This window comes from Loxodonta africana, chromosome 4 (genome assembly GCF_030014295.1).
Source record: "Loxodonta africana isolate mLoxAfr1 chromosome 4, mLoxAfr1.hap2, whole genome shotgun sequence".
In the NCBI taxonomy this organism is placed as follows: Eukaryota; Metazoa; Chordata; class Mammalia; order Proboscidea; family Elephantidae; genus Loxodonta; species Loxodonta africana.
The window spans coordinates 51,495,272-51,507,281 of NC_087345.1; the positions used below are offsets into that span (position 1 = coordinate 51,495,272).

At 36.3% G+C, this 12,010-nt stretch overlaps 1 protein-coding gene across 1 annotated transcript in view; it reads right to left on the minus strand.

The window, feature by feature from the left end:
* TMTC2 (transmembrane O-mannosyltransferase targeting cadherins 2) overlaps positions 1-12,010 on the minus strand; it is a 456,462-nt gene that overhangs the window by 173,296 nt on the left and 271,156 nt on the right. The window contains exons 5-6 of the mRNA XM_003405237.4: positions 1,217-1,302; positions 533-717 (exon numbers count right to left, since the gene is read on the minus strand). Of these exons, the coding sequence (XP_003405285.1) occupies positions 533-717; positions 1,217-1,302 (271 nt within the window). The remainder of the gene's footprint in view (positions 1-532; positions 718-1,216; positions 1,303-12,010) is intronic.

Genomic DNA, 12,010 nt, shown 5'->3' on the forward strand with positions numbered 1-12,010 from the left:
CTGGCAACCCAGTACAATCTAAATAAAAAATTAAAAACTAAATAAATCTTTCAGTTACTGGAAATCTGATGAAAGTATTAAGTGTGATTATTTTAAAAGTTGTATCACCATCCTTACATTGTACTCTTCATAAGAGTATATAGTGAGGTGGGTGCTTGAGAGACAGGGGGCCGGAAGACAGCAAATGTGAGGGAATGAACGCATGCAGGCATGCACTAGATACAGCATAACAATTTTAGAAAGTATGTCTTGGTCATGAAATCAAAGGGAGGATGGGCAAATAAGCCTGAGAAATAAGGCATATTATATCACATTTTGAAGAGTCACATTACATATAACATAACTGCTCTGAGAAACTCCACAATGAGGGAATCTGTTAAATTTGGTTTAGCAGAAGCTTCTTCCACACTAAGCTGACCACAAACTCTTTTAATGAACACAGATAGTAGCTTCTAAAAGTTCAGTAGTGCCCCTGCACTGGGGATTGTGCTGGGAAAGGGGGAAGGAAAGAACAGAGAGGTTTTGGCCTGACCTCGTAATGTCCCTGCTCATGATAGAGTTTTCCCAGGTTATACAAACAGCTGGTAACAGAGCTCTTGTGCGCATGAGGATCCTTTAGGTTTTCGTCGGAGATCTCAGAACACTTTAGGAATGTACGACGGGCTTCTTCTGTCTTTCCTTGGTTCATGAGAATAATCCCGGTGTTTAAATAAGCAGCTGAGGGAAAAAAGTAGAAATATAAGTGTGAGAAGCTGATGTATACTGTGGCTAAAATAAAATTATTGTTATTTCAGTTTTGTTTCTATAGATTATTTCTGTTTTTAAAAGAAAACCAAGAAATAAATATTCATAGAACAAATATTTTTGAGATCAACCATGTAGTGGGCACTACCGGTTTATCACCAAAAATACATATATATATATATATATATAAAATAATTTCTGCACTAAAGGAGCTCAAAATACTTTTTGAGCTTAAAATGCAGTTGAATAAAAATTGTTTCTATCTTAAAAAATTTTTTAAGTGATAAACAGACATCAAAATATGATAAAATTAAGAGAGATGTAATTGTTAGAGACTCATAAATTAAGCAGCAACTATTTAGAAACAGGACCAACCACCATGGTTTTTTTCTGTGAGGCTGGAACTAACGGATAATTTTCACAGATAAACAAGGATGGGAAGACATTTTAAAAGAACTCAAATATTACTTACAAGCCAGTGTTGGCCTGCTCCCAATTGCCAACTTGTAATAATGTAGTGCTTCTGCAAACCTGCTGTTCTCCTGTAGAAGCAACCCTCTGCATAAGAAAAACAGAAATTTGGAGATAGGACTGTATTACTATACATAAAACCACAAGTTTTATTTTATATTCCAAAAATAAAGCTGGTTAACGGGGCAATAAAAATGCTGACCTCGTACTATAAAAACAATTCTAAATTGAAGGAAATGATTCCTCAGGAGAGAAAACACTGGATAGGTATCAGCTGCATTTATATGGCATTAGAAAGTATTACAAAGTATTTTCAAAAAGACTTTTACCACCACTGAACTTTCCCCTTTCCAGCCATCTTTCCTCTCCCTCTAGAATTACAAACCACCTGGATTTATGCACATTTTCTCATCATTTCAGAAAAGCAACTTTTCTCAGGAGTGATATATATATGGAAACATGAGAAACCTTTCTAACTAGCCATGTAGCCTGGTAAATATTTGTCCACGACTGCCAGAAAGGGTAAAGGTAGTCTGGGTCAACAGGAGAAAGAATCAGGAGTTAATCAAATACCATAAAGGAAGCAAAAAAAGAAAAGGAACTGAAGGTTGTCCACATTACTATTTCCTTATTATTTGGATTTGGTCCAATAGGTTTGGATTTCAGAATCCTGGGCAAATTGCAGCTCAGTGTTCTGAGATACACCTTTCTCTACAGACCCTAAAATTCCATGGGCTTCCCTAGGATGCTCCTTAGGCAACAGCTATAAGTAACACAGGTTTTGCTGGTCCTTGCCCTTGGGACCTAAATGAGAATCAATTATAACCACGTCTATGAAAACAAGTTGTCAGGGAACTGGACTAAATTCAAAAAGCAATCATGGAGGGCTTTTTGGCCAATCCCTATTCTCTTGTAATCAGCAAGTATCTTCCAGACATTTCAGCACATCTATTGGGCCTCGGTACTGCTGCTATTCAACTCAAATTGCAGATTCAACTCGCCAGCTGCTGAGGCTTTTGAAAGGCTGGTATAATGGATGTGAAAGAGAAGAGAAGGCTACTGAAAAAAAAAAAGCGATCATTTTGTTGAGAATTTTAAAATACTCCACTTATTATGTAATGGTTATCATTCAGAAAATATCCTAAGTATCATTTTGAAATTTAAAGTACGCTCACTTGAGTCATCAGCATATATTAACAACCTCATTATTTCTAGTATTTGTTGAAAAGTCATTTATATAGAGGAAAAAACTTCAAATCACATTGAGATTATTTTCATATACACATGAATGTATATTTCTATAAAACAGTTTGAGTAACAATTTGGTCATGAAACTGATATACTGTGCTATTAAGGGCAATTTTCAGTTGAAAAAAGATTCTTGAAGTATTCACATGTTTGTGAAAATGGTCAATTATCTTAAAAAGTAGGTAAAACTGATATAGAGAAAATACATTTACATGCATTTCCAAAAAATGATAATCTTTATATAAATTGTTTTATTAATATATGCTCTCCAGTTAACCAAGCTCATATACATTGCCTCATTCCTAAAACACAACCTTAATTGTTATTATCATTTTCCTTTGAGATTCAGATAAAGAAGTGTTTCTCTTTAATACAAGGCTAATGACACCAGAGAAGAAAACCCTCCAGATATTTAATCCTATTCTATCTTTCTTAGAAAATAAAAATGTTCAATGAGGCCCTCTTTGTCCACAATCTTCAGTCTCTTTCCCCATTACGGGTTCCTTTCCTTTATACTATAAAAATGTTCATGTACCTTCTAGCATCTAGGGAAGAACCCCTCCAGCCTTTATTCATCCCTGCATCTGCCTCTAACCACTGAGTTCAAAGTCAGATTTTCTTTGAGAATGGGGTATGGTGCCTATGCCCAATGTCTCAAATCCCATTTACACTAAATCCAGTTTGGGCTGTTCCCAGAATTCCTCTGGAATGTCACAATCAAATTTCTACTAATTATCATACCCTAAAAATAGTGCTTTTATGTGAACCACCCCTACCCCAACTGCAGCATTTGAGACTACTGAATGTACTTTCCTTCCCGAAACTGTATTTCCTGGGCTCTGAGACACCGGCGTCTTCTAGCTCTCTTCTATACCTAGGTTCATCCTACTCAAAAGAAAGATGAAAGTGCCTCTTCAATCCTATACTCCTTTAAGAGGTTGATGTTTTATAGGATTATGCCTTTGTCTCTTCTCTAAAAATACTGTCTCTGGGTGCCTTCACGCATACATGGGGTTCATCTATTTGCCAACTCAATTCCTAAGGAATGGTTTCTCTCCTGACCTCCAGATCTGTTTTCAACAGCTTATTGAGACACGTCAATCTTGGTGTTCACTGGAATTTCAAAATCAATGCATCCAAAATTGAAAAAAAAAAAAATATCTCCCACTGAAAAATAAATCAATAGATAAAAAACAGATAAACGAAATAAATAAAAGAAGAAAATCTTCTCAGTAATAAGCACTATCATTCACTCCAGTTGTTAAAATCAGAAACCTGGTTTTCAGCCTTAATTCTTCACTTGTCTTCACAATTCCATGTTTCATTACGTCTCCAAAGCCCACTGAATCTTATTTTCTAAGACTCTTTACTCTGCCCCTCAAGGTTCATCTTTATGGCTCTGTCAGAGTCCTTTTTATCTTTTCTGTCACCTGAATAAGCATAATAATCCACTAACTAGTCTCCACATAATTACATTTCTAAAGGGCAAATATGTTATTAGGCTAGATGGAATGAACATGAGGGGATGAGCACATATCTCTGACAGTGTGCCCACAGACCATAAACCTTGAGAACTGATGTACTTAGCCTCATGGGATCTCCAATGCTGATGTGTTATATTCCCATCATTTTCTAATATGTAAAATACACGAAGAGGGGTAAATAATAATTAGCATGATAACCACACCTAGACAATACTATCCAGCCTGTCTTATTCTTTGGAAAATTCTACTGCAGAATTAATCACACGAAACCCACGCAACAGGCAAGTCTCCAGATCTTATACAATATGGCTCCTTGAATGGAGTATTTCATCTGCTGCAATATCTGAATAAAGCTAGCAATGCTTTAAGTCCAAGTTAGATGGCTATTGTGACTGATTTCTCCTGGGCTGTGGATTTAACTGAGTGCCAACTATGCCCTAGCATGGATGCTGCAAAGGTAGACAAGACAGAGATGCACTCACTCACGGATACACGAGCTACTGCAGGAGAAAAGAAAACAAAATAGAAAATTACTATGATAGAGAACAGAGAAAGAACCCTCCCTCTGCCTAGGAATGGACAACAGAAGGCTCAGAGAGAAGTGACACTGGCAGAGGCTTGAAAGTACGCAGCAGTTAGCTAATAGGATAAAGTATTGTATCAGCCCCAACCATGGAACATGAGAAGAAAGAGAATCTCAGAGAAGTTAACCAACTATCTCTGTGTTTTAAGGCTAATAAGAGACAAAGCTAGGATTTGAACGCCCTTTCTCTGATACTAATCCCATGCTTTTTTCAAAAGAGAAAGAGATTAAAGAGCTCAATCCTAGAGTCACGAGTAACAGATATACACCTGCTCTTACTCAAAATTTCTTTGAATTTTATATGTTCCATTAACTTTCATCAATGCACTGAAAAGGAATCAGCTGCCATTTTGGCCGTGCAGGATGAATTTGGGTCAATCTTTTTTTTTTTTTTAGCACTGTTACTGCTGTTTTCCACATTTATAGTACCCATTCCTTAGTTTTTGAAGATATGATAAAGGGAGAGAAATAGAAACCCTTCATGTCACGATAGTGGCAGAAATAATAACAACAAAAACTTATTCACACAATGTGTCAAGCACTTTATATACATTAACTTATTTAAAACTGAACTATAAACCCTAGGAGGTAGGTGACTATTAACGGCTCAGATGAGGAGCCTCAGACAAGGAAAAGTTAAATAATGTTCCAAAGGTCACACATGCCTCAATTCAAACCCAGCAGTTTGGTTATAAAGCAAGATTTGTATTTTAATTGATTGTTCATATCAAAGACTTTATCCCAACTGCTTGAAATTGACGACATAATTTGTTTACATGCTTATCATGTCAATAAAATCCCTTGGTTTATCTGTATACTGAAAACAAGAATACGTTTTCATATACTACAGAGTCAGAATCTAACCTGAAATCATGTTATCCATTATATGTGAAGTTGCCTTACAATTAAGGAAATTGGCCCATGCTTTTTTATAAATAAGTGTAGCTATAAAACGAGCGGATACTGCGTGGTTTAAAATCAAGAAAGGTGTGCATCAGGGTTATATCCTTGCACCATACTTATTCAATCTGTTTGCTGAGCAAATAATCAGAGAAGCTGACTCTATGAAGTAGAAGAGGGCATTAGGATTGCAGGAAGACTCATTAACAACCTGCAATATGCAAATGACACAACCTTGCTTGCTGAAAGTGAAGAGGACTTGAAGCCCTTACTGATGAAGATCAAAGACTGCAGCCTTCTATATGGATTACACCTCAACATAAAGAAAACAGAAATCCTCACAACTGGAATTGCCAAGGATTTCATTTTACTCGGATCCACAATGAACACCCATGGAAGCAGCAGTCAAGAAATCAAGAGACACATTGCATTGGGCAAATCTGCAGCAAAAGACTTCTTTAAAGTGTTAAAAAGCAGAGATGTTACTTTAAGGACCAAGCACCTGACCCCATGCCATCGTGTTTTCAATCACCTCATATGCATGTGAAAGCTGGACAATGAATAAAGAAGACTGAAGAACTGATGCCTTTGAAACACAGTATTGGCAAAGAATATTGAATATAACATGGACTGCCAGAAAAAACGAACAGGTCTGTCTTGGAAGAAGTATAATCATAATGCTCCTTGGAAGCAAGGATGGCAAGACTTCACCTCATATACTTCAGACATGTTATCAGTCCCTGAAGAAGGACAGCACATGCTTAGCACAGTCAGTGAAAAAAGAGCAAGAGCCTCAACGTGATGGACTGACATAGTGACTGCAACAATTGGCTCAAGGATAACAACAATTCTGAGGATGTTTTATTCTCTTGTACCTAGGGTTGCCATGAGTCAAAACTGACTCGATGGCCTATAACAACAACAACATATATTACAGTGAATTTAAAGTGCCTTAAAAAAAGAATTTTTTTTTTTTTTTTATTTAGGGAGAAATATGGAAAAAACGTTACTGGTCACTTTTATAGGTTTGTATGTACGTGGCTATATTATGTATGTGCTATATTATAGTATTTTGTTTTTTTAATATTAAAAAATTTTTACTTCTCAAATGTCTCCTCCAGTGATTTCTCTTTCAGATCAACATTCATTGAAATTAAGCAGCCGGTAAAGGAGAAAACAAATTGGGGAGAGGGAAATGTTTTAGTTACAGGAAGAAAATACATTCGGATGTATAAACTACTATTCATTCTAACACCGCTTTACTTCAATTAAAATAACAAAATGCAATCTCTTAAATCCTTTCAGCTTATTCTGATTGGGATTATATATTATAGGAATTATCATTCACGCTCTACAGCTCCTTCTCCCTGTGAGACTTTTGCTCATATTTACCCCAGTATCCCCAGACATCCTTGCCAGACACCAAATATCTTTTTATCAGGATGATCTGGAGCTTGATTAAGGAAAACAAGTCAAACCCATGATTATAGTGGATTGGATAGAGTTAAACAAACATTAAATATAAACAGGCATTATAAATCCCTGGTTAATTCTAAACACTGTTAGACAGAAGGAGCATATGTATTTATTAGCACAGTGGTTCACAACCAGGGTGATTTTGACCACTAAGAGCTATGCGGCAATGTTTGGAGACATTTATGGTTGTCACAACTGGGGGTATGCTACTGGCTTCTAGTCACTAGAAGCCAGGAACGCTGTAAACACCTTATAAGGCACAGGACAAGCCCGACAGCAAAGTATTATTTGTCCCAAAACATGAACAGTGCTGAGATTGAGAAACTACAATTAGCATTTCATCAAATTTACGAACCGCAACAGGATCCTCAAGTCTCTGCCGATCTCACACACATGAATTACACAGAGAACACAGAATATAGAAAAGCAAACTACTAGGATTGAATTACATTTCAATGAAAATATAATCTATCATCATTTGTCCTGTTTTCAAAAGAAGGTAAAAGAAAAACAAATTTTCTAAAAATGAAAAAAAAAAAAAAAGGTGCCCTTCCCCATTTCTGTCAACGCATTTGAACTCTCAGTGTCTATTTGTAAAATGAATCTCCTCTAAACAGAAATGTAAAACATCCAAATCTTACCTACAGACTGGGAAAATGTTTTTGGCTATGACAATTCCGATCAGCGTCTGATCTCTACAATCTACATGATACTGCAAAAACTCAACAATAAAAAGACAAATAACCCAATTAAAAAATGGTCAAGGATATGAACAGATACTTCACCAAAGAAGACATTCCAGCAGTTAACAGATACATGAGGAAATGCTCACTATCATTAGCCATTAGAGAAATGCAAATCAAAACTACAATGAGATATCATCTCACCCCAACAAGGCTGGCATTAATCCAAAAAACACAAAATAATAACTGTTGGAACAGTTATAAAGAGACTGGAACACTCCTACGCTGCTGGCGGGAATGTAAAATGGTACAACCACTTTGGAAATTGACTTGGTGCTTCCTTAAAAAGCTAGAAATAGAACTATCATATGATCTAGCACTTCCACTCCTTGGAATATATCCTAGAGAAGTAAGAGCCTTCACACAAACAGATATATGCACACCCATGTTCACTGCAGCACTTTTTACAACAGCAAAAAGATGGAAGCAACAAAGGTGCCCATCAATAGATGAATGGATAATTAAATTATGGTATATTCACATAGTGGAATACTACACACTGATTATGAACAATGATGAATCCGTGAAACTTCTCATAACATGGAGGAAACTGGAAGGCGTTATGCTGAGTGAAATTAGTTAGTTGCAAAAGGACAAATATTGTGTAAAAACTCTAGAAAAAGTTTAAACACAGAAGAAAATATTCTCTGATGGTTAAAAGGGTGGAGAGAGAGGGAGGGAGAAGGGTATTCACTAATTAGATAGTAAAACAAAAAAAAGAGGGACTTGACCTCATCTTGAAACTGTCCTAGAAGCCCTGAACCGCCCATCTCTGGACCTCCTTCTGTAAAATAGTTCTAACTAGTTTAAGCTATTGTTTTGCAAACCAACCTCTTCCCAACTAATAAAATTCCACAATATGTTGATTTTTACTACATATGGCTATAAAGGAAACCCTGGCGGCGTAGTGGTTAAGTGCTACGGCTGCTAACCAAAGGGCTGGCAGTTCGAATCCGCCAGGCGCTCCTTGGAAACTCTATGGGGCAGTTCTACTCTGTCCTATGGGGTCGCTATGAGTCGGAATCGACTCGATGGCACTGGATTTGTTTGTTTTTTTTTTTCTTTTTTTGGTATGGCTGTAAAATATGTAATATCAAATACGGCTCTCATAGAGAATTTTAGGGAAAACTGCTTTTAATTACCTTTGAATGAAAAAAAGTATGAGTTGCCTGGTTCTGAGTGATAGCCAGACTAGGCAACGGCCAAGTATAAAAACTGGAATTAAAATATTTAATTAAAACTATATAATTTAAGAGAGTAATGGGTGCATGAAATTAGAACTCTTAAATTAAGCTCTTAGACATCAGAGTGGTCAGAGTTATCACTCTTTGCCCAAAAGAGTAATGATATTAGTAATATTTTTTAAAGGGCATTTTAATTAAGCCTCTCAATCCTCAAATAACTGGAAAGAAGGAAATTCACAGGAATTATCAAGTGAAATAGAAAAAGGTGGGATTTTCATCTCAGAAAAAAAATTCAGTGAGATATAAGTGATTGCATTTGAGCTCCAAGGAGATACTAGGTACTCACATGGCACTTCTGCGGCTTTCAGGTCACCCCAGGATAATGGACTTTATATTCGAGGGCCAACCAAAATAATTCTCTATGCTCATGTATTTTTTCCCCTCAAATCATATACTCAACTTTATTTCTCTTTTTCTTTTTCTTGATTAAACAATTTTAAACGCTAGTAAAAACGACAATTTTACAAAGACCATTTTGGGTAAAAGCATTAATAGAGGAAATGGATTCAAATGATTTAGTTTTCATTTAACACACATGACCTCAGCTTATTAGAATAATACTTCTGCTACAAAAAGCACAATTTAACTGAATACTTCCTTTAAACTACTACTAAGTTATTACACAGGAGCCCTGGTGGTAAAATGGTTAAGCATGTGGTCGCTAACCGAAAAGTTGGCAGTTTGAACCCACCCAGCAGCTCTGCAGGAGAAAGACCTGGTGTTCTTCTCCCATAAAGATTATAGCCGAGCAAACCCTCTGGGACAGTTCTACTCCCTCCTACAGGATCGCTGTGAGTTGGAACTGACTAAATGGCACACAACAACAACAAATTACAGTGGTTATTGCATACCATATTTATTATGAACATAAAAAAAATGACCCTTCATCAAAAGGTTAAATTCCACTAGGAAGGATAATGAGCAAGTTGTTTTCCCCTCTCTGCTTTCTTTGCATGAAGTAGAATAGAGACAAAGAAATGGAGAGAAAGACAGACCCACAATGTGACATGAACTAGATAGATGAGTGCACAGGATTCTACTGCAGAGCTCCTCAAAGCTGAAACTTACTTCACTTGGTGTCACTTCTAGGTGTCACATAACTGCCAAGTAGGTTTCAGGAAATGCAGTTAAGCCTCCTCTCTGATACCTTTTTTTTTTTTTTTTGACACAGGCCTGTTTATTTGTTCTAAGTTGGGATTTTTTTAAGACTTTGATGATTAAATAAAGGATAGTTAATTTAATGGCATCCTGTTTCATAAAGAGGATACTTTTTTTTATTCTGTCAAATATGGCTCAGTAGGTATCCAATCGAGAATCATTGTTTTTTTTTTTCCTAACATGTTCCAAAAACTTTATCAATTAACATTAGGGAAAAATAAAGTTGTTTTTTTTTTTTTTTTTTAATTTCTACACTAGTTTTGTTTAGAGTCTAAATAAAGAGAAATGTATTCTCACTATACTACCGTATCTTAAAAATCTGTAAGGCACAAATTAAATCAAGCATTCATTCATTACAAAGATGCTTCTCTTGAGTTAGAACTTGGACAGTGACACAACCTCTATAGGCTATATAAATCTACTTCCACTCTGTGACAGGTCCTGAACAAGATGCTTTGAGTACATTATCTTATGTGATTCACACACACATACACACACACACACACACACACAAACCCCCATAAAGGTACCACTACTATTTTACAATTAAGAGGTTCAAAGATCCGAATGGTTAAGTGACTTAAACAAATCCATGTAGCTAAATATTGCTGGACTTAAAATTCACAAAGCTACACTGTGTATTAATAAATGCATAATTCGTTTCATACCTGTCTTCTGAATACATATAATTAAAGCTATATTCTCCTCAACACATCATAAAATAATAGGTGTGAATATCTTTTTCAATTAAAAAAAAAAAGTACTCCACAGGAAGTAGGAAAGAGAACACTGGGTGGCTTTATGATAAGTGTTTTCCACATTATTTCTTTTCATCCTTACAATCAGCATATAAAGTATTATTACCTTTTTTATTTTAGAAATATGAAAATGTGGGGGAGAGAAGTTAAACAACTTGTTTGTGATAGCATAGCTGGCAAATCTCCACCTTCAGGCTCGCCAGGCTTGAAATCACCCTGTTTTCCTACCACTCCACACTGGATCACTGGGAATGTATGTCTCTTTTCAGCTTAAGTATTAATAATTTCTTCCTCTCTCTTGTTTATAAATCCTGTGCTTCCTCATTGTCTTTGTGTGTTAACATTTTTCTCCTCTCCCTTTGCATACTTATACATGACCCTCCCAAATCTTGGAAATCTGAGTGGTGCTAACAGTTAAAGATGCTTGGCTGCTAACGAAAAGGTTGGAGGTTCGAGGCTATCTAGAGGCTCCTTAGTAGAAAGTCCTGATGATCTATTTACAAAAAACCACCCACTGCAAACCCTATAGAGCACAGTTCTATGACATACATAGTAGGGTTGCCATGAGTTGGAATCAACTCTATAGTAACTGTTTGTTTGGTTTTTATTCTTTTCCCAAATCGTGAACACCTTGGATATGCTTCAAGTGAGAATAAGCTATAGCCTCTAAGGCCAATCAATGTCCACCCTACGAAGAAATGTGTTACTGCCAATATGCTTGCAAAGGTGTCTTCCTTGTTTACTCTTTGGGTCCAGATCCACTCCTCTTCATGGAAGTGTTTGCCGGTAAGTACAGGTATACACCCACAAAGGCAAAGCCGGGGAACAGTTAGAATAAAATGAACAGCTAACAAACTCTTGAGCTCTTGTTATTATATGATCATATTAAGCAGTTTCCAGGCATTATTTTATTGAATTCTGCAACACTAGGGAATAGCAAAATCCAGGTCTGCAGATGAGGAGTGAGGATTAAGTAATTTACCCAAGGTCAGTCATAGGACCAATAAGTGGAAGATTTGAATTCGTGTCTGTTTGATGTCAAAGCCCAGGATTTTAAGTATCTTATTAAGCTGCCACTGAGTTAAGCAAACAAACAAAAACCAAGGAAACATTTTCCTCTACCCTACTCCCCCTTTCTTCATGAAAACAAATACGATTCTTGTAGCCACGTATAAAGTATCAGGCATCCTAGTCAAATCTC